The sequence below is a fragment of the Euprymna scolopes genome, chromosome 29 (assembly GCF_053919585.1).
Source record: "Euprymna scolopes isolate OS-2025 chromosome 29, ASM5391958v1, whole genome shotgun sequence".
Lineage (NCBI taxonomy): Eukaryota > Metazoa > Mollusca > Cephalopoda > Sepiida > Sepiolidae > Euprymna > Euprymna scolopes.
In genome coordinates this window covers 3,649,922-3,674,330 of record NC_136510.1, presented here as the reverse complement: position 1 = coordinate 3,674,330, position 24,409 = coordinate 3,649,922, and the positions used below count along the sequence as shown (strand labels likewise).

The following is a 24,409-nucleotide window of genomic DNA, read 5'->3' as shown; positions in this document are numbered from 1 at the left end:
ACTCTTCAAGTTTTAAAAATTCATCTTTTTATATTTGATAACAAATGATTGCAAGATTAAAAATAGATAAAATATACAATCTAAGTAAAATCTTTTTTTATGTTATTTTGAATCTTTTTTTTTTTTTCTTAATTTTTTTATTTTGTTCTAGCTGAGGATGTGGCATCTTACCGGATTCCAGACTTTCACTTGCTATCTCATACATTCCAACCGAGAGATCTTTTTAAGATTCTAGCTGCCCCTTTAAGTGCAATTATTTGTATTTATCTTGTACTTGGTTCACTGGGTATATTTGCCAATTAGGTTTCAAAATTGTTTTCCATGAGTCTGATTGCTCCTATTATTATTGGAATGATGGAGATCGTCCTAAGATTCCAGTTTCTTTTTATATTGTAAATAAAACCTTGATATTTCATTAACTTTTTGTCTCAGCTCTCTTTAATCCAGCACAATTGGGAACACTAACTTCAACTAAGGTTGCTTCTTTCTCCTTGTCCCATATCCATATGTCAGGTTTAATAGCTCAGTTTTCTAAGTACATTGCTGTAGGAATTGCAGTCATAGTGAATGGTGTGTAACTTATTTCCAACTGTTCTTTCCGGTATTTTTTCCACAGACTTGCTGCGACATCTTTATCAGCTAGTCTAGTAGAGCTAGTTGTCTTTAGGTTCTTCTAAAAGTCATGAACTACACAAGACACACAAATATTCTTTTGAAGGCCAACAAGAATAAAATTGGTGCCACGGAGAGGGGAAATATCTTGAGATTTTTTTTTTTTTATCGAACTTTGGTGTGAAGCTTGAACTAAAATATACTTCCTTCACATTCTGGCTACGATCAAAGTGTAGCATCTGTTCTGAAGAGAGAGGTTGAAGTTTTAAAAGAAAGATGTTACATACACTTCAACTCTCATTTTGTTGTCCATGCTCATCCTGGGCAACGCAAGGTAATCATGCTAATTAAACATATTACACAAACTAAATAACATAAAATAAGAGTTTGAAACCTTGTAACTCTTGTTTTTGGTCATTTCTCCACCCGAGCAACACCAGGTAATCTTACTAATAGTTAATATGCAAAAAAAAAAAAAATATGAAAAGGAAAATCCATGTCTGAAAAGGAAGCCAAGACGGATTGCTTTCTGAAAATATGAAAGTGTTCACATGAACCTCGCTGGGTGGTGGAGTAAACATGTGATAACTACGGCTAGGACAACAGCATATTCTTTTCATTATTTTTACTCTCGAGTGTGTATCTGTTGATATCTTAGATGCTTTTATATAGAGTGATGTGGTTCTCGGTTGATTAACTGTCTAACTATGTCGGCTATATACTCGAGAGTCAAAACAATGAGAAGAATATTCTGTTGTCATAGCCCCAGTGGTATATGCAGTGCAGTGGTATATGCAGTGCAATGGTCTAATTGGAGCATTTCAAGTTAAACCATTGTGAATTTTATGCTTATTATGAATGAGACAAATTTATAAATGTTCACATGAGAAATAGTGTGGGCCCTATTAGATGGGAGAGTCTTTTGAATTTGGTCTAAGAGGAAGGGAGTGGTGGCAGATGCACCAGCCAAGATGTGGCAAAAATACTCCATGGGGGAATGTTCGCTTAGCAGAGTACAGAATACAACCAGGGGTGAGTAGTTTTCTAGCATGGTAGAGGGATCCCACCTTCTTTATAATTCAATATGCTTATATTTCCATGATCAAAAAATCAAGGGAGATAAGCATCATCTGGCACATGTTATATACATACGCATCTCTCTAGGAGAGGTTTTGTTCGACAGTCAGTCTGTCTGGATTCTGTTTCAAACAACACTAAACTTGTTGAGCGGTCTCAGCAATGACGACAAGCGCAGGTTTTGCCACACAGAAGCAGAAAGTGCGACCCACCCGACATCCAACTATAAGGTTCTGCCGGGGGCCGAATACTATACATGGAGATGCAATGGATTGTGTTAATATCTCCACTGAACAATCTGTAAAAAGTTGAATATCGAAGGCAGCCACAAGTCATGCGAACATGTTTACCAGAAAGAACAGTTGGAAATAAGTTATACACCGTCCACTATGACTATGCAATGTATTTGTTCCAGCTCACTTCGCTTTCCCAACATTGCACTCAAAGACATAGGTACAATTCCTTGTTAGTTAAATTTGGTTTTCTTTCAGTCAATCCCCAACCTTACACTTAGAACTTTATTATCTACTTTCCTCCTCCTTTGAACACAGATCCTGGATATGACTTTAAACTATATCCGATGGTGAGGCCCCAGCTTGCGGGCTTTGGAGAGTGTGGAGCCACCCTTTAATTGCTACCAGGTCCATTCTGACCCGTAGTGGTAGTACCTGTTAGGGTCCCAACTATGGGTTAAATAGAAACCAACTTGAAAAAAAAATCTATTCTATTAAAAAATTTTTTTCTTCAAAATCACTGAATTCAGCATTAAATAACTTAAAAGGGTTGATATGCCGTAAAACAAAAACAACCAAACCAAACCTTTGAACACAGCCTCTCCCCCTCCCCATCCTTACTACTCTTATTAAGCTAAGTTGGCATGCAAAAAAGAAAGACAATCACCCATAGTGAAACACTACATAGCTCCACCCCCCTCCACCCATCTCTTTCCATGCCTGCCTGCCTGTCTGTGAAGAGAAAGACAGAGAGAAACAAGCAGAAAGCAGAACTTAGCTGTGATACGTTGTAATTGCTTTTGCCATAGTTTTCTCTGCCTTTCTGCCTGTCTAACGTTGTGTTCTGTCTCATCACTATTTTGGTTTGTTGATATCAAGTGAAAGTGTTAGCTAAGATCAATTAAAAAAAATGCATACACAACATACAGATAACTTCTCTACAAATTGTAAATATGTTTTCTTTTATTCCAAACGCTGGGGTATCACTAGTTCGATTAGAATCCACAGAGTGAATGAGGTATTATGGTAAATGTTGTCAGTCAAGAGTAAGACCCCAAAGTCTACATCTGTTAATTTTTTCACGTTAGTCACAAAACCCTGCACCCTTCCCCTCCCCAATTTTTTATAGGGCCTTGTGCCTAAGTTTGTTGTTGAAAATTTTTTCTTTTTCCAATTTTTAATTGTAAACTGTAAATTTTTGAGACAAATAAACTATATAAATAAGATCAATTTTTTTTTTTATCATACACATGCACACAATAAAATTAAAAAAAAACAAAAAAACTTTCATACACAACACAGATATTTTTACAAATTGTATATAGGTTTTTTGTATTCAAAACGCTGGGGAATTATTAGTTAGATTAGGATCCACAGAGTGAATGCGGTATTGTGGTAAATGTTGCCAGTCAAGAGTAAGACTCCAGAGTCAGCATCTTTCCTTATTTCACTATCGTCATAAAGACCCTGTGTACCCTTCCCCTCCCCAATTTCTTATAGGGCCTTGCGCCTATGTTTATTATTTGGAATTATTTTATTTGTATAAATTTTTTTTTAGACAAATCTATATATCTATAAAAGTGAACGTGTCTGTCTGTCTGTGTGTCTGTCTGTCTGTGTACATTTCCCTACGCAATAACTCTGTCAATTTTTAGTCTATAGACTCGAAATTTGAAATACCGGGTACTGAGATTTGGGAAAATCGATGTGACGGGTGTCAGCCAGAAATTTGGCTGTTAAGGGGTCAAATTTCAACGATTTGACCTTTAAGAACTCTACCAAACTCCTCCGACAATTTTGGGTCTAGACACTTGAAATTTTAGATATAGCTTCCTTGAACCTGGATCTAACTTAATAAAGTGATTTGAGCCCGAAACTATAAATTTTAAGGGGTCATAATAGGGGTCAAAGTTTTAAAAAATTAACCATTTTTTTGTTTTTTTGCTTTTTTTGCACAGCATACACCTCCAAACACCCGAGCAACGCCGGGCACCCCTGCTAGTAAACTATATAAATAAGATCAATTTTATAGTTTTGTTTTTAAATTTTGTTTGAAACACAATCTCTTAGATTTATTTTTTCGAAATTCTTTACTTATGTGTATGTTACGTTCGCTCAGGCGCCCATCACAATTGAAACTTTCACAAGACACACATGTGGAAAAAAAAAAAAAAAAAAAAGAAAATCATTTAACCGTAATAAATCGAACGAAATATCAATACCGTAATTGTTATCTACTTTTCATTGTAAACTTTGAAACATTTAAAAATAGATTATCATAGATAACAATCGTTTTGTTTCTTTTTCTTTTCTTTTTAAATTTCTTCCTTTGAAGATTGTAACGTTGGGTATGGGGCAGCCAAACCAGCTGCCAACATTGCCCTGCTTTTTATTGAAACCAACCGAGAGCTCTTTTTAGTATCCTCGCTGTTCCCTTATGTGCAATTGTCTGGATCTCTTTTGCCCTTGGTTCACCAGGAATATTAGTTAGATAGGACTTCAGGTTCTTCTTCATAAGTCCTGTGGCACCTATAATAACTGGTATGATTGATATCTCCCTAAGATTCCAGTTTCCTTTCATATCATACATGAGACCTTGGTATTTGGTCTGTTTCTCTCTTTCAGCTCTGTTCAGATCTCCATCATTAGGAACAATCACTTCAACCAAGGTTGCAACTCTCTCCAACTTATTCCATATAACTATGTTAGGTTTGACAGCAGCATTTTCAAGGTAGGTGGCTGTAGGGATTACATGGTTGTAATGTATGGTATAGAAGTCATTTCCAACTGTTCTTTCAGGTTGATATTCCCAGGATTTGCTGCTACACTTGATGTTTAATTTTTTGTTTTAAATATTTATCTTTTTTTTTTTTTTTTTTTTTTACTTTGTGTTAATGTGTTTTCAGATGAAAGAGGAAATAAAGCTAAAGATACTTAACAATTGATGCTATTACAAGAATCAGAAATAGTACAGAGTATTATAATTTTTTAATGCTTGTCTTGCGTTAAAGTTAATATTGTGATTAACACCAACCTTACAATTGGGATAAATCGAGGATTAAAAATTTTAAATATTCATTTTTTTTTTGTGTGTTATTTAGATTATTCGAACTACTTGTCTCATCTTGAACATGGTTCTCATCACACAAACACCCATGGCATAATGAATAAAGTACTTGGTAAAATTCAGTTCTAAGTGAACCACTTCTGGAGGGTGAAGGTTCAATCCTCACTGTGGGCAGTACCAAGAATACGATTATAAATTACTATTTACCAATTTCTACTCAGTCATGGATGACAAAATGTTGCCTCCATGGATTAAATAAAGGATTCCGTTTGAAATTCTGTGCAGATTGCCAAGTTTGAGAAGATACATTTTAAGATTTGAAGTTAAATCGTCCAAAATATTGTAGGTTGAATAATCCAAATAACATGAATTGCAAATGGCTTCTTATATACAAAAAAATGGAGTTCTGTTGTCACATCTAGGCAGGAGCTTCCCTATCCTGCCTTAACAGAGTTCAAAACTGGCTTTGAAACCTTGTAGGTGATGCCATTTTCTCTTCCCTGCACCCCCCCCCATATAAAGAGACGCTGCAAGCTCGTCTCTGCTCTATCATTATTTTCATGGCAAGGGCTTGCCTGAGCTCCAATCTATGGTCTTCCCTTACCAAACTTTCACAAAAAAAAACACTCGACTAGCTACAACCACTATCACCCCCCTCTCTATTTGTGCCTAAATCTAAACGCAGATTCCATGAATAAAGCTTCTTTCCTCGAACTGCCTGACTGTGGAACACTCCCAGCTGACTACAATATCGTAGCCTTCAAGTCCAATATAAGATAGCTAGTGAATTTTTGGTATCTGATAGGATACCCCATCCTCAATCTTGAATAAAATGACATGAAAAAAAAAAAAATCATCCTGACTTTTGATACAGTCCTCTACCCGTGTAAGAGTTAAATATGTCTAGACTGGCAGCTGCGTTTCGAATAACCTAAGTCGATGTCTCACTAGTAGGAATTTATACTCGCTAAGGATGTCATCACGACAAGCTTACCTAACGAGCAATAAGCAATATAATTTTTAGAATGTGAGAGAATATATAATTATTTCCATAGCCAGACAACGTTGCAGCTGTGAAAATAATTATATATTCTTCTCTCTCACATTCTAAAAATTATATTGCTTAATCTGGTTAGGATTACTTTATAAATATTAAGTTTTTAATATTTATAATATATTTTAAGTTTGCTATTTTGGATTATCTTTGTCAACTTAATTGCCATTCTTATTTCGTGTGTGTGTGTGTGTGTGTGTGTGTGTGTGTGTGTGTGTGTGTGTGTGTGTGTGTGTGTGTGTGTGTGTGTGCATCTGTATGTATGTACACGTATGTGAGTGGTAATTTTTCTTTTTTAAGTTGGAACCTGATCCACATAAATTCCCTTCCATACCGCTACAGATATTTATCATAAGATATTATTTATTAACTTTAAATATTATTAAAATATTAAAGTATTAAGTTCTTTTAATTATTCTTTCACGTGATCTTAATATTTACAACAAGGGTCAGCAATATACAGCCTGTGACCCAGATCCTGATCGTGCAGACATTTTAAGCGGCCTGCGACCCTAATTATCAATTACTATTTTTAACATGAGAAACAAGAGTTTTGAATTCAACAAAAAGTCTGCTGTTATTCTCCTCTGACCCACCCCACAGAATTTGAATACTACGACCACAAAAAACACAATCACCTCTATTTCCGTGAGAAAAAAAAACAAAAAAAAAACAAGCAAAACAAAAACTGATTGACCGACCAGTGACAGACATTAAGCAGGGATAGCTTCAAAATGACAGTGTTTCAGTTGACTTTCTATTTCTTTCTATCAACAGCGACCCCTCATTGCTTACCCCTGTCAATTGCTAGAATCTTTCAATGGACCACGTTTTTCAATAGTAGTTTAAAACATACATGTCATAATTTCATCCATTTCACTTCGGTTGATTTTATTTTGTTTTAGTGTGAAGAATTTTGATGTTCTTTAAAAGAACAACTAATTTTTGAGATTTTTTTTTTTAAATTTTAGATTTTCTTATTTTCATTGTTTTTAATATTTAGTCTAATGTCATTAGTTAAATGTCTTCATATGTAATTTTCTTTAATTTGTTTTTATTAATGCCCTTTGTTCGGCCCGCAACTTGTTATAACATGATGCGGCTCATGAGTTCGAATGAGTTGCCGATCCTTGATTCACAACATGGACGATTTCACATTTTAATAGCATAAAAAAAAAACTTGATCATATGAAAATTAAAGATATGTTTCTCATATCTTGCGACAATCGATTTATAGACAGGACAGTCCGACACATTAGGCTGAGCATCATAATGATTTTTGTTTCTCCTTCTCTCTTCCCCCTTCTTCAACTTCTCCCTCTCTTTCTTCACTTAGTAAATGCAAAACATATGGATTTTTTTTTCATTTCTCAGTCGGCTGACAAACCTCAAACATCTTTCTCATTTGAAAAGGCCCTACTGGGTTGAAATAAATTTATGAGATTTGGCTACATCTTTGGCTTTTTATTAACTTTTATTTTTGCTCTGCTACACATCAAGATTTCCTACATAAATTATTCTACCCGTTACAGACAACATCCCTTATATATTAGTGATATGGCGATTCCAAAATTCTTCCCAATTCCGATTTTTTATAAATCTCTAAATATTTCACTGTAAAGTTGTTGCTCCCCCCCCCCGATTACCATAAAAACACATTTTAAATGTGCAAATATTTTTCAAACATATAAACACATTCATGGTGGGGGGGGGGGGGATCTATAAATTTTAGTTTTACTGGTAGTTTAAAATTAATAAATATTATTTTATTATTACTTACCAGCAGTAGAAGAGTTATATATATATATATATATATATAAGTAATGCAAGTGTGCAAAAAAGAACAAAAAACATCTTAAGTGGCTAACAACAATTAGAAGGAAAGGAAACTACAGAATATCACAAAAAAAAACAACACAAAAAAAACAACACAAATAAGAAAAAAACAACACAATAAAAAAAAACATGCGCTACTTGTCTAAAAGTGAAGTTTTTGTTGTTTTTGTTTTTGTTCTCCGTTATAAGGGAATTATGGGAAATATCTAATGCTACAGCAAAGAAATAAAGACTTACCTTCTTCCACTTGAAAGAAGAAAAAAATAAGAGTTACAGCTTAAAAGGATGTAAATAACAAAAAAAATTATGGAAATTTTTGGACTTTTGAAATTCCATTATTTTATCAAAGAGAAAATAGACAAAATCTCAAATAGAAATTACAAATTGTTAATATTTGAAAATGTTATACATTAATATTTGTCATTAAATATATACGAGGGTTGTTCCAAAAATAAAGCCTCCTACTTTGTTTTCAACTCTAAAAAGTTAAAGAGCTATAAAGACGAGAGTGGTACTATTAAAACGAGTGAGCTTTTGTGTTGTAGAATTTATTTTTCTACGCTGTCACCACCATTCCTAACGCACATTTTCCTGGAATTTAATAGCACACCTCTGCTTCTGAGGCACATCCATAACAGATGTTACTTTTTAAAAGTCTGACACCGTCAATATCTGTAACAGAGATGAAATTTTCAGTTCAGTCATCACAGCAATGCAATTTGCAATCACCTCTGATCCATTTGGGTGGAATAAAAAATTCACTTTGTAAGACGCAAGATAAACTGTAGAAGTAGTGAAACAGAAAATGAGTTGAATATAATTTTTTTTTTGATTTGTTTCAAATGTTTTTGTCCTTCATTTAATGTCTATGTTACAATATTTTCATATTTCTATTATGTACATTTCATAAGAGAAATGAATTAGATTAATTATTATGTACATTTCATAAGAGAAATGGATTAGATTAATTATTATGTACATTTCATAAGAGAAATGAATTAGATTAATTATTATGTACATTTCATAAGAGAAATGGATTAGATTAATTATTATGTACATTTCATAAGAGAAATGGATTAGATTAATTATTATGTACATTTCATAAGAGAAATGGATTAGATTAATTATTATGTACATTTCATAAGAGAAATGAATTAGATTAATTATTATGTACATTTCATAAGAGAAATGGATTAGATTAATTATTATGTACATTTCATAAGAGAAATGAATTAGATTAATTATTATGTACATTTCATAAGAGAAATGGATTAGATTAATTATTATGTACATTTCATAAGAGAAATGAATTAGATTAATTATTATGTACATTTCATAAGAGAAATGGATTAGATTAATTATTATGTACATTTCATAAGAGAAATGAATTAGATTAATTATTATGTACATTTCATAAGAGAAATGGATTAGATTAATTATTATGTACATTTCATAAGAGAAATGGATTAGATTAATTATTATGTACATTTCATAAGAGAAATGAATTAGATTTCTTAAGAGAAATGAAATTAGAGAGAGTAGGAGAGAGGGGAAGAGAAGACAGATGGAAGAGGTTGAGAAAGAGGAGGTGAGAGCGCAACGAAAAGGCAGAGTGATAGAGACAGCGACAAAAAAGGAACAGAGGAAGACAACGAGAGTGAGGGAGAGGATAGAGAAACTGAGTGAGACGAAAGAGAAGGATAGAGTGAGACAAGGGGGAGAGAGAGAGACAAAGGGGGGAGAGAGAGAGACAAGGGGGGAGAGAGAGAGACAAGGGGGGAGAGAGAGAGACAAGGGGGGAGAGAGAGAGAGACAAGGGGGGGGAGAGAGAGAGAGACAAGGGGGGGAAGACAAGGGGGGGAAGACAAGGGGGGGGAGACAAGGGGGGAAGAGAGAGAGACAAGGGGGGAAGAGAGAGAGACAAGGGGGGAAGAGAGAGAGACAAGGGGAGAGAGAAAGACAAGGGGAGAGAGAGAGACAAGGGGAAGAGAGAGAGACAAGGGGAAGAGAGAGAGACAAGGGGAAGAGAGAGACAAGGGGAAGAGAGAGACAAGGGGGGAGAGAGAGAGAGACAGGGGGGGGAGAGACAAGGGGGGGAAGACAAGGGGGGGAGAGACAAAGGGGGGGGGGAGAGACAAAGGGGGAAGAGAGAGAGACAAGGGGGGAAGAGAGAGAGACAAGGGAGAGAGAGAGAGACAAGGGAGAGAGAGAGAGACAAGGGAGAGAGAGAGAGACAAGGGGGAGAGAGAGACAAGGGAGAGAGAGAGAGACAAGGGGGAGAGAGAGAGACAAGGGGGAGAGAGAGAGACAAGGGGGAGAGAGAGAGACAAGGGGGAGAGAGAGAGACAAGGGGGAGAGAGAGAGACAAGGGGGAGAGAGAGACAAGGGGGAGAGAGAGAGACAAGGGGGAGAGAGAGAGACAAGGGGGAGAGAGAGAGACAAGGGGGAGAGAGAGACAAGGGGGAGAGAGAGACAAGGGGGAGAGAGAGACAAGAGGAGAGAGAGAGACAAGGGGGAGAGAGAGACAAGGGGGAGAGAGAGAGACAAGGGGGAGAGAGAGAGACAAGGGGGAGAGAGAGACAAGGGGGAGAGAGAGAGAGACAAGGGGGAGAGAGAGAGAGACAAGGGGGAGAGAGAGAGAGACAAGGGGGAGAGAGAGAGAGACAAGGGGGAGAGAGAGAGAGACAAGGGGGAGAGAGAGAGAGACAAGGGGGAGAGAGAGAGAGACAAGGGGGAGAGAGAGAGAGACAAGGGGGAGAGAGAGAGAGACAAGGGGGAGAGAGAGAGAGACAAGGGGGAGAGAGAGAGAGACAAGGGGGAGAGAGAGAGAGACAAGGGGGAGAGAGAGAGACAAGGGGGAGAGAGAGAGAGACAAGGGGGAGAGAGAGAGAGACAAGGGGGAGAGAGAGAGAGACAAGGGGGAGAGAGAGAGAGACAAGGGGGAGAGAGAGAGAGACAAGGGGGAGAGAGAGAGAGACAAGGGGGAGAGAGAGAGAGACAAGGGGGAGAGAGAGAGAGACAAGGGGGAGAGAGAGAGAGACAAGGGGGAGAGAGAGAGAGACAAGGGGGAGAGAGAGAGAGACAAGGGGGAGAGAGAGAGACAAGGGGGAGAGAGAGAGACAAGGGGGAGAGAGAGAGACAAGGGGGAGAGAGAGAGACAAGGGGGAGAGAGAGAGACAAGGGGGAGAGAGAGAGACAAGGGGGAGAGAGAGAGACAAGGGGGAGAGAGAGAGAGAGAGACAAGGGGGAGAGAGAGAGAGAGAGACAAGGGGGAGAGAGAGAGAGACAAGGGGGAGAGAGAGAGAGACAAGGGGGAGAGAGAGAGAGACAAGGGGGAGAGAGAGAGAGACAAGGGGAAGAGAGAGAGAGACAAGGGGAAGAGAGAGAGACAAGGGGGAGAGAGAGAGACAAGGGGGAGAGAGAGAGACAAGGGGGGGAGAGAGAGAGACAAGGGGGAGAGAGAGAGACAAGGGGGAGAGTGAGAGACAAGGGGGAGAGAGAGACAAGGGGGAGAGTGAGAGACAAGGGGGAGAGAGAGACAAGGGGGGGAGAGAGACAAGGGGGGGGAGAGACAAGGGGGGGAGAGAGAGACAAGGGGGGGGGAGAGAGACAAGGGGGGGAGAGAGAGACAAGGGGGAGAGAGAGAGACAAGGGGGAGAGAGAGAGACAAGGGGGAGAGAGAGAGAGACAAGGGGGAGAGAGAGAGAGACAAGGGGGAGAGAGAGAGAGACAAGGGGGAGAGAGAGAGAGAGACAAGGGAGAGAGAGAGAGAGAGAGACAAGGGAGAGAGAGAGAGACAAGGGAGAGAGAGAGAGAGACAAGGGAGAGAGAGAGAGAGACAAGGGAGAGAGAGAGAGAGACAAGGGAGAGAGAGAGAGAGACAAGGGAGAGAGAGAGAGAGACAAGGGAGAGAGAGAGAGAGACAAGGGAGAGAGAGAGAGAGACAAGGGAGAGAGAGAGAGAGACAAGGGAGAGAGAGAGAGAGACAAGGGAGAGAGAGAGAGACAAGGGAGAGAGAGAGAGACAAGGGAGAGAGAGAGAGAGACAAGGGAGAGAGAGAGAGAGACAAGGGAGAGAGAGAGAGAGACAAGGGAGAGAGAGAGAGACAAGGGAGAGAGAGAGAGACAAATTGGAGAGAGAGAAGGTTGAAACAGACAGATGAATCAGAGAGGAAGAGAGAGCGGAGAAACAGAAAAGTTTAGTAATTTCCAAACATAAAAGTAAAAATGTTGACTTTCAAAAATGTCGAAAAACTTGAGGCAGTCAATAGCAAATATTGATTTTCGCTTTAATCCGACAGAAATTCACAGAAAAACAAAACTTCAATGAGAAATTAGGTTGTGTTAAAGAACAAGTCGAACAAACTCTTTAATTTTGAAACAAAAAAAATTATTTTCAAATAAAACAAATATTTTTCCATACTAATTTTAAATATCACTTTTCAAAGACTTTATATCCCTTCAAGAAATATGTCTGATTACACACACACACACACACATATAGATAGATAGATCCTTTTATCTTTTCATTATTTAATGTTGATAAGTAATTTTATTTAGTACCAGCTGTCCAAACCTGGCGTTGCCCATGAGTACATTTTCAAGTATATTTTAAAATTGAACAAGGTTTTACATTACCCATGAAAAATGAGTTACAAATGATTACAGGTAAGTCTTTTTCACGTCTTCAAAATATTGAAGGTTAAATTTCATGATTACATTTGAATGTGTTATATTTTAACTCTTAACCTGATTTTTATTGCCAATGTATTTTTATCCATCTGCAGGATTAAAAAAAGTAAGCAAAAAAAAAAAAAAAAAAAAAAAAAAAAAGGAAGAAAGTCATTTTTTTTTTAATTGCTTAATATTTTAATGAGAAATGAATAGCTTCCAAATCTTGAAAATCTAGGATTGTGATAAAATTATTAGGTGGAATTATACAGACTTTTGCAGAAACATTTTTTGGAAAGGTGAGGTTGGGAAGATAAATTACAATCTAGAAGTTTTTTCTCAGACTGAACGCTAAGCATTTATGCACAATATAGAAAACTATAGAACTGCGAGTAATAGTTAAATTAAGAAAACAAAAAAATTTAATATGGATTCTTTAATTCAGAGGTCGCCAATGTTTCTTTTCGTGGCTAGGATATCTCGCTTAATGGATATGGAAATAAAGAAAGTGAGATATTGATACAAGAGAACAAGAGAGAAATATAAGCGATAAAAAGAGTGTTTTTTTTTAAAAGGAATATGCAAATTAGTTAACCTTTTTGATGTCACTAGCATATTCATGACAGTATATTATGAAGCCATTTTTCTTCTATTGTAAACTGAAAAGCGGTTTTTAATTTCATTGCCAGTGCAACAAATGGCTGAACTTTATATGTACAGATTGGCTGTATGCAGCTGGTATTGTCCATTTCATTTTTTTTTAACCAAATGATTATCGGTTTTTGAAAAGTTAAATTTAATTCTTATAAGTATTGTCTGGTCATCAAATTATTAAATACAATTAGTTGGTTTATTTAAATTTCTTGGTTATTATAGTCACAAAGTTATGTCCAATGTAATATCCGACTTTCTTCAAATAAATCCTTTCAAATAACAGAGAGAGCTTCAGAATGGGAGATTCCCTTCTACACATGGGAGCTCCCCTTCTGAAGCTCTGCTTCTCAGTTTAAAAGCACTTTAACTTCATTGAAAAATACTCAACCACCTGATAACAGAAATGGAGCAATCAAAAGTTAAAACTAAACTGTATTACAAAACTGAACTCATATAATCTGCGAATGTAGAGAGGAGAATCATATCTTGTCTGCCCTCGACTGCCCAATCAGTGCAACTTGAAGTATCATGCACAATACAACAATAACGCAAAGGACTGCATAAAAATGTTGGAAACAGTTGGTATGACTCCATACTTCAGAGACACACAAAGAAGACCAGTGAATATTTATGTCCAACTGCAGAACATATATCGAATTTCAAGGTGGATTCTTTAATCTCCTTTAATCTTAGTGACAGATTGCAATTCAAAAGTAATTCTGATCATTTCAAACTGTCGTTTAAAAATTGATTTTTAGCTTTAAATAAATATTCAGTTTCACAAGACAAAGATGAACACAAATTTGTTTTTCAAATTAACAAAATTACAACACCGACAAAGCTTGTCGGCATTCATTAAACTGTCATTTAGAAATCAGTTTCTGGCTTGAAATAATTATATAAAGTAAAACACGAATTTGATTTTCAAATTAAAAGCAATGCCCATGATGAATGAGGCCCCCCCCCAAAAAAAAAAAGAAAAAACAAAACGTACTGCTGTTCATACACAAATGCAATGGTATAAAAACACACCAAGAAAACAAGATTTATGTTTCTGAATTTTTGAGATGAGGATTGATAATTTGGATTATTCAGGCTACTGTTCTCATCTTGTGAGAGTCAAGCCTTCTATGAAGTAAATCATGACTAAGAACTGTGCATATTATATGCCATGTAAATGTGGAAACTATGCAAAGGTGAGACATGTTACACGCTAGAAGTAAGGTTAGAAGCACATTAAAAAGCCATAATACTTGGTGATATTAAAAAGTCACGTATGGCTCATCACATATGGAAACCATCTTAGCTTATGAGATAAAGTAAACATTTTTTTTGTTTATTTTTTTTATTTTACTGCAGTCGAAGTACTCAAAAATCAAGAGGGCCCCTCCTGGGAGTAGTATTTGATTTTTTATGATACATATATTCAGATATTCCATTAAAGTTCTCTTTTACCTTTCAAACCCTGAGTCAGTAAAGAAATTGAGAACAAAATTTTCCTCCCCTCAATTGACCATTAAAATATACTATAATACATCTTTCTTATGGTCTGCTGGTTTTACTGGATTCCAGAATAAGAATTCATCTAGTCTGGTTGAGTATCCAGCTTCATGCTGTTATTTGAGATAACATCACTTGAAGATGCATCATTCCTGGTGGTTTATCCATACCGAAATCTTATTTGGGATTATTTGACTTTGAATATTTAGTCAGGGTTTATTTGTAGGGTAAAATATCCTCCTTTCAGCTTCATCTGACAAACGTCTGTACTAAGAAACCTTAGACACTCAAGGATAATGTCTAATTAGCATTCAAGTTATAGAGAATAACTGTAGAGTAAGACAACTCAAAGAAGCAGTGCATATGCTGGACAGTGAAGTCATACTAAGCAGACCTGTTATTAATCCAATACAATATGAGAGAACCAATAATTATAAGTCTATACTCCTATAATTTTTTTTTTTTGTACTGATATTCATATTAAAAACATTTTTTTATTTATTTAAAAAGAAAATGCAACTTTGTTATATATGGGTCGTGGAATTGCATTCATCTGCAAAATATCTAGCTAATTTGCATATTCTTTTAAACATTCATCTATATATTAATATGCTTGTCCGTACGGTGTCACGTCATCATCATCGCAAACATAATTTAATGAAACGCGTCATCATCATCATCGCAAACATTAATTAATGTGAATTATCTCCCTTTATTGTTCAACCTTTATTAATTAAAAAATCATTAAACCCTTTTATTTCCCAAAACTTCCCGAACAAAATATATATATATATATATATATGAACTGTCTATTTATGGTTCCGGATTATTTTAAAGACAATTATGCATAGAAGGTATCGTTCCACAGTTTAAATAGTATAGTATTTTACTTACATTTTTGACGATGTCTTCTGTTTATTATTGTAGTGTAATACGGAACGCTTATTCTATTTTATTCAGTAATAAATATACTTTTTACATTTAACGTTACGAGTTGTTTCAATAAAAGTTTAAACTAAAGTTCTTTCTTTGTTCTACTTGCTTCCATACATTCATATTTGTAATATAACAATAAGGAATTTCTTACTGATGTGTTTTAAAAGATTTTAACTACCGTGGAATTTCCACGGGTCCTGCTAGTTTTAATTAATTCCCTATTAGTTTTTCCGGTTTTCATGTGGGATGATCATCTTTAGTTAACGTGTAATTATATTAATGCAGATATTCTTCATGATTTATACTTGCATAATATTTGTGTAAAAAGGTAAAAGTAAACACAAACCTCTTTCTATATATATTTATGTATGCGTATATATATTTGTTTAAAAAATTTTGCCTACCAAACTCCTTTGTCAGTTTTTAGTCTACAAACATGAAACTTAATATACAGGGTACTCAAACCCATGTGAAACTTTATATTTGGCTTTTAACCGGGGAAAATCGGTGCAAACGTGTGAAAATTAGAAAAGTGAAATTTGCCGGATGAAGATCGAACGACGACATTATGAATATACATGCATAACGTAATAGCTATTGGTTTATGTTTTAATTTTTAGCTTTGCAGCAAACATGTCTTCATAGCTCAGGCATTAATGTCACAGGAAAAAATAAATCATAAGCTAAACGTTTTGATTTCAATGGCGCACAAGTCATTTTTTTATGAGGTTTCTTTTATTTTTTAAATCATTACTATATATTGGGTCCACTATAATATAATCATAAACACGAAATCTGCATTGATCAAAATATCATATTTAAGCGTATTTTATGACTGGACAATGTCTGCTAGTGTGTGTGTATATAAATATATTAAATAAGAGATGAGGAATAAAAGTTACATACGAGGGGCGTGCAATAAGTAATGCCCCTGACCCACTTCCAGTTGTCTGATCTAGCAGAAATTTTCCATGTACAATGATTTATATCTCTACGAGTTATGTGGCAAATTACAGCTCTGAACTAATTGTGGTTTCTGTTTTACAGGTGTTTGAACTGAGTTCAGGTGTAAAATGGAGCCTGTTGAATGTCAAGTAGTGATCTGGTTTTTGTATTTGAAAGGATGCACACCACAGGAGACTTTTGATGAAATGAAAGAAACTTATGGTGATAATGCCCCATCATATGACCTTGTAAAAAGCTGGCATCATGAATTCAAACATGGCCGGAAGTCTGTGGAAACAGCTCCCAGACCTAGTCGCCCCCCCCTCCTTCTGCCTTTGATGAGGCATGTGTTCGTCAAGTTGAGGTTGCCATTTTGGAAGATCGGCGCATTACTATTCGCCAAATAGCCCAAGATGTCAAGATTAGTACAGGGTCTGTGGAAACTATCATTCATGACCATTTGCATATGCATAAGGTGTTTGCCAGATGGATTCCCAGGTTGCTTACACCATTCCAGAAGCGAGAACGTGTCGAGTGCTCGAGGATGAATTTGATGTGCCAAGAAGATGAGTCAAAGTTTTTCAAAAGACTGATTACACAGGATGAAACCTGGATCCATTACTATGCTCCAGAGACCAAAGCCCAGTCAATGTAGTGGAAGCACTTGGACTCACCACCTCCAAAGAAGGCAAGGGTGCAGCCTTCCGCTGGCAAGGTCATGCTAACAGTCTTCTGGGACCAGGACGGAGTAGTGATGACACATTTCCTGGCAAAGGGTACCACAATTACAGGAGCCTATTATGCTTCACTTTTGAGGAAATTAAGGGTAGCTATCAAAATCAAGAGGCGGGGCAAGATCAGCAAAAGTACCCTCCTCCTGCAGGACAACACTCCGGTCCACAACTCGCATGTCGCCAGATCAGAAGCACGGGCGTGTGGTTATGAAATCCTCCCCCATCCTCCCTACTCTCCTGACCTTGCACGCTCTGACTTTCACTTCTTCTCAGCCATGAAGTTGTTTTTGAAAGGAAAGTGCTTCCCAGATGATGCAGCCTTGATTTCTAAAGTCACGTTGTGGTTGGAGGCCCAACCTGGGGTGTTCTACAAAAACGGTCTCCAGAGCTGCATCAAACGATGGGAGAAATGCATAACTCTGGGTGGTTCCTATGTAGAGAAAGACTAATAACTGTGCCAAGTTTCGTTGTTCTACTGCTATGGAAAGTGGGTCAGGGGCATTACTTATTGCACGCCCCTCATATAACTTTATTATATCATCGAAGGGAAAATAATAAATGGAGAGAAAAACCTCTGTAGGGCATGGTATTTCAGAACTAAATGCTTCTCATCAGAAGAGAAGGGTTAATATTATTACTCTTGGAAACGTTTTGTGGATCATTCTATTTCAGAATTTTTTTTTTACCTAAATTTCATTGTCGACTCACATTAATCTTTGAAGAGTTGCCAATTTTTTCTCTGGATTACTATTTTAAGATTTAAAGTTCGAATTTTTAAAACATTTTCCTTTATTTTCTTTTTATAATCTTTTCTCTTTACTTCTTATAAACTTTTTTCCATTTATATTTCAGTATTCCTTATTTCTATCCTCATTCCTATCATTATTAAACATGGCAGATCAAAACAACACATCTCGCTTAGTCATAAAATTTAATTTTCTTAGTTAAAAAAAAATCTATTTGATCAAATGTGATTTTTGGAATATGACATTTTGGTTCCATGATAGATACATACAGCATAAAAATCTTTTGGTATTTTTGTTGTTTTTTATTAGGTTGGACAAGCACCACCTTTTTTTTTTTTTTTTTTTCAAATAATGAAATTTTTAAGTAATTGTATTTACCTTGTGGATCCACACCTGGTGTTAGTGTTTGGATATTGTCAACTTTGTCGAGCATCAAAGATTCTCGGACTTCTGTATCACTTTCAAAATGGAGAAAACTAAAAATAAAAAAAAAAACAAAAAAACTAGAAAATAATTATGAAATATTATAATCATACGTGGTTCTATAACAGACCATCAACTTAAAAACCCGTCATGCACTATGAAATTTAGCACGGATTCATTTTATTTTTATTTTTTTTTTTACATGGGGTCACCACTTATCAAGGCCCGGAGGCCACTCAGGGATAAGGGTTATTTTCCATTCAAAGTCATGCTCACTCTAAACATCATTTAAAGATCTTGGAGACTATTCACGTTCATTTAAAGAAACCCTCTCTTTGTTAAAAGCGGGAGTATCTATTAGGGTTTGATGTGATTAGACTAAGATATTCTGCCATAGCATATATATCATAATGCTGGTTTTATATATATATATATATATATATATATATATATTTGAAATTGGTATATTTAGGCAGCATTTTTTCATCCAAGCAAATATTATTAAATGCAATGGAAACACTTTGCTTTATGAAGCAGTAACGTTCTAAAATGTCTTGCATAGTTCGTACTCGATGGACTTTGTTAACAGTGTCCATGAACTTGCTGATTTTAATACTCGAATTTTTAATCAACCTATATTTTTAATCGACTTTTCATTGACTCTATATATTTTAACTTATCACCTAACGCCGTTTACTGTATATTTTAGTTTTAACTTTTAATTCTCATTTTCACTCCTTCACACTTTTGCTTCAACACCTGATGATGATTCGTGGACGAATCGAAAGCGCTCATGACAGCAACAATTATGGAACTTTTATTAATATTTTTGATTTTGATACAAAAAAGATTATATGGAAAATCGAAAAAAAGAATCATCAAGCAAACTGTCTCCATTCATTTAATATTTGCTTGAATATATATATATATATATATATATATATATATATATATATATATACACACATATTTACCTGCTGAATACCAAGAAGTTCCATTACAGGATTTAGCAAACACTTTCGATTTGAAGTTCAATATCCTTTTTTTGCTGCATCAATACCCAATTTCCCTTATTCTGTGTAACTAAAATGATTTAAAAACTTTAAAAAACATTTAATTTAATTTTTTATCTTTATTACCTTTAGCAAATCAGGTGCAAACGTTTTATAATATTTGCTAATTTTTTCCTCCGAGGAGATGCATAAACATCGAAAACTCATGGGTTAAGGAAATATATTTTACTATACTGTATCCTTTGTATTGCATACAATAAAATTTCTATTTTTGAAATTTAACTTTTTCAAATCACAAATTTTAAATTCCTAAATTATGATACATATATCATAAATTATGATATATATATATATATATATATATATAATTTAGGAATTTAAAATTTGTGATTTGAAAAAGTTAATTTAGGAATTTAAAAAAGTTACATTACATATATCTATATATATATATATATATTAATGATGGGATGATTCCAATATTTTTCCTGATTCCTATACAATTACCGATTCCGTACTAAATTCCCAAGTCTTATTCCAAATTGTTTTTATAATTCTCTAAATATTTAATCACAAAATTGTTATTTTTTTCATGATTTCCATAAAAGCACTTGTTAAATGTGCATATATTTTCTCAAATTATATTGTGAGAGGAGGGGGGTGGTCTATAGCTTTTAGTTTTACTGGTCATTTAAAATCGATATTTATTTTATTACTACCACTAGTGGAAGATTTTGTTTCAAACAAAATCAAATGAAAAGATAACTAAAGGAATCGTTTTTGGCATCAAAAGATTTTTACGATTCCGAAACCCCAAAAAGTTCCGATTTTTCTGACTCCCGAATCATCTGAGCACTAATATATGTAGATATATATATTAGCCCCCATCCCCCGATCTTTTTTTGCTTTAATAAATCTCCATTGATGCAGCAACTCGTGACAAGCGAGGACGAAACCAGTTGGCTAACTTTTCTTATCAGCTTTCATCATGAATATCCAAAAACTAAGTTTTCCATTCCTAATTACAATGGTGTTGGTGATGATGATGATGGTGTTGGTGATGATGATGATACTACTTTTTGTTGTGCATTTCTTCCATCGTCTTTGGTTTGTGCCATATTTATTTGGATTTTATTTGTCTTATACCTGAAGTAAGAACGGCCAACATTTGTAGAATCACTCATTATTCGGATTCATCATCTATGTTCATTTCAACATTGTCCGACTGTCCTTATGTAAAGTCTCTCATGATCACAATTTTTGGTATTAACCGTGTCCATTTGCCACTTTTTATGGTTTTATCGGATGGTTTCTGCTCATTCTAACAAATGCATCCGTATTTGCAAAATCAATGACATAACTTTGGATTTATGTTCTATAGGTGTTCTATATCAAGACCCTATGGCAGCAAGTAGAGATTATGTCCACTAGTATTAATGTTGGGAGCGTTTCATGAAGTACATGTTATGATAACGTTTCATTGAGTACATGTCAAGGTAACCTTGTGACAAACATAAATAGACCAAGTGCAACCAATGAGTGAGGCGATAGGGGTTCAGAGATCATCACCCTCGACAAAACATGCAAGAAGCAAGTATTAATTACATAAGAAAGGATCACGTGCTCAAGGATTGGAACAGAGTTTTCGAGGCAGTTCACGATGAAGAAGCGGCTATATCAGACGTGCCCAACAACATGTGAATCGAAGTGAATTTCTTCGACCATTTCTTTAATGTGAAATAAGAAAATTAAACAAGGAATTCAGTTTAGTGTTTCTTTATAAGGAAATAAATTTTGGTCTCTCCCCTTGTGAACGAACTTCTGTCCCCAATAAAACCTTTGCAACCACAATGCAACAATACATGGAATGATCACATGGAAAAAGTGATGATCAAAGACAAAATACGAATGCAAAAAAGAATTTTTAGTTGATTTGTATTTCATGATCACTCACTAGCGATAAACCGTGTGTACAAGTCTGCGTTATGTACAGGGTGTCCCAAAATGATCTGACATTTGTTGGTCAAAAAAATTTAAATAACAATTAAATAAAGAAATATTTTAATTTTTTTAAATGTACGTAGAATGCCATTTTATTATAGCAGCAATTTCAGAATGAATAGCTTGTTTTAATTCTTCAACAGATTGAAGGCAGTGGTGAATACTTTTGACTTCAAATATCCCCACTAGAAGAAAAAAAAAAGTCGCAGGTGTTCAGATCTGGCGATGTTGTGGACTAACCAATATCACCATGAAAAGAAATCAAATAATTTAGGAACATTTTCTTTTAAAAATGCATAAATACAAATATAAATGAATTTTGACCTAATTAAAATAAAATGGCATACTACATAGTTTTTTTTTTTTTTTCTTAAATTACATTTTCACCCCAAACAAGGCACTTTGCCCCTTTGATGTAGGGGGCTACTATCAGGGACCTAAGTTCCAGGGATACTAAGTAGGGAGTTTAGCAGCAAGTTGTCTGTTCACATTACACTTGAACTTCTGCATGTCAGGACAGTTAGGGAAGCAGGAAACCGGAAGAGAATTCCCAAGTCCCGCAGTTCTGGGGAAGAAGCTATTAGAGTAAAAGGCCTTTTTATTTCTAGGGATCTCAACTGTGTAGGGGTGGGACTTCGCTGCTTGTTGGGTTTGTCAGGGGTATTTTCGTCAAGGGGGTACAAGTGCTTGTAGTTCATCAGAGCATCCACCATTAAAATACTTGTAAAACAGGCAGAAGGATGCAACATTTCCTCGGTGGGACAGGGGCTGAAGTTTAGATGACAATTCAGGACCTATTAGGTTGGCGACTCTCTTTTGGACCTTGTCCAGGTGCGAGAGACTAGTAGCAGATGCACCAGCCCAAATGTGACAGCAATACTCCACACATGGGCAAATGGTGGCTTTGTAGAGGTACAGGATACTTTCAGGCGTAAGTAACTTTCTAGCACGATAGAGAGAGCCCACCTTTTTTACAGCAGCCTAAGCAATGATCTCAATGTATCTATTCCAACTCATGTTTCCTGTGAACGTTAAGCTAAAGAGCTTGAACAAAACGCTCTCAGGTAAAATATCTCTAACCATAGCTATTGGTGGTTGTTAAGGTTTCATGTAATTATTAAAGGAAACGAGCTTTGTCGGCAGCGTTGAACGTTATCATCCATTTATGACCCCATTCCACTACAGACTGAAGATCTTCCTCTAGGGTTTCGGCCATTGCCTTAGATATGTGCTCATTAGTTTTCCCCATGTGCCTGCTATAGAGCATGGTGTTGTCAGCAAATATACCCATCTCAGAGACAATTTTATCCGGTAAGTTATTTATGAATATCAGAAATAATAAAGGTCCAAGGATCGATCCCTGAGGTACACCTGCATTTATATAAAATTTTTTGGACAATGTACAAACGTGTCAGATCATTTTGGAACACCTTGTGCTTCCCATGTGCGTTGTTTCATTAAATGTTTTATTCATGAAAATGTTACATATGTATACAAGCCACAATCACATTGACACACCGGTTCTTGTTAAATCATTGAAGTTAAGCAGCATTGAGCCTGGTCAGTACCAGATGGGTAACCATTTAGAAATAACAGGTGCTGTACTACTTATTACAATTTAGTCATCTTCAAATCCAATCTCAGTAATTTATTGCCTCATAAGCGATCAAATACAATTCATATTTATCCTGTTAGTACTCCCATAGTGTTTCTCATCTGTCAGTTAGCATTCATTTTCATTTCATTAAGCCAGATTTTCGATTCCTGGTCAGCTAAGTGATAACTTCAATAATAAGTTAAGAGAAAGGTAGTTTGCTTGAAGCATTGCTGGTAAAAAAAAAATATGTAAATGTTTGAGAAGGCTGTTAGCAATGTAGAATACTGAAACGTTAAAGTGATATGACACATAAAAAAACGGAGGTTATATTTAGATTATAAATGTTTGTATATCAATTTTTCAAAATCTTTCACATATATAAATCAGCAGGTATGAACTTACTGTTTGATATAATTGGGATGATAAATGTCGGAAAATTTCTCTTTTTCAAAAATTAAACCAACCTAAAGTATGCTTTAAAAACGAAACAAGCAATATGAAATCAGGTCAGCTTGTTATAAAATACAAAAAATAAGATGAAAAGGTTAGTATTTACCGATGATCTGAAGAAAGTCTGCAGAAAAACGTGACGCTATTATCGGAAACTTCACTGTCAAGGTCATCACAAACATGGAATTCACTTCCTACAAGCAAAACAAAAACATTTCAATAAAACTGGATTTTCATTGATTTTATGGCACGTCAACCCCTTTTTTTGGCTTATCTAAGTTTTCATGCATTAAGCATCATATTTGGTTTAACATCCGTTTTACAATCAGGCTTTTAAAATAATTAACTTCCAAAGTGACTAATAGGTCTTGCATAAGGGAGATATATATTCGTTGGAAGTAGCTGAGTGTTCTTGGCTACTATCATCGAGTCACATCTTCCACTTGAACCCACATGACTTATTTTTCGCCATTTCTTCCAATCCAATGCAAGTTGGTTGCTGGACGCCCATCTGTTGAGAGATTTCCAATCAAAAACATTTTCTCTCCATCTTCTCCTTGGCTTTCCTCTGCCTCTTTTGCCTCCTAACAAATCCTCAAAGCATAATTTTGACATGGCCAGTGGTTGATCGTTTGACATGGCCAAAAAGTTTAAGGGTTTTACTTTTGATTTTATCAAATAGATGGGATAGGGAAGTAGTCTGACAGAGGGTGAATGTTTTGGTTTTTTGATCAGGCGAGATCTCAATTAAATGCATTACGTGATTTTGAAACACTTTAATGCGATTGGCTAATTGTTTAGTCCATGTGATACAATCAAAGCTATATAAAACTACTGGGAGGACATAAATTGACTTTTACTTTA

The 24,409-nt window shown here is 35.6% G+C and overlaps 1 protein-coding gene across 1 annotated transcript in view; it reads right to left on the bottom strand.

Annotated features, from left to right (window-relative positions):
• LOC145252453 (zinc finger FYVE domain-containing protein 21-like) overlaps positions 1 to 24,409 on the bottom strand; it is a 120,575-nt gene that overhangs the window by 26,443 nt on the left and 69,723 nt on the right. Inside the window, exons 4-5 of the mRNA XM_080111855.1 lie at positions 23,652 to 23,739; positions 18,443 to 18,540 (exon numbers count right to left, since the gene is read on the bottom strand). Of these exons, the coding sequence (XP_079967981.1) occupies positions 18,443 to 18,540; positions 23,652 to 23,739 (186 nt within the window). The remainder of the gene's footprint in view (positions 1 to 18,442; positions 18,541 to 23,651; positions 23,740 to 24,409) is intronic.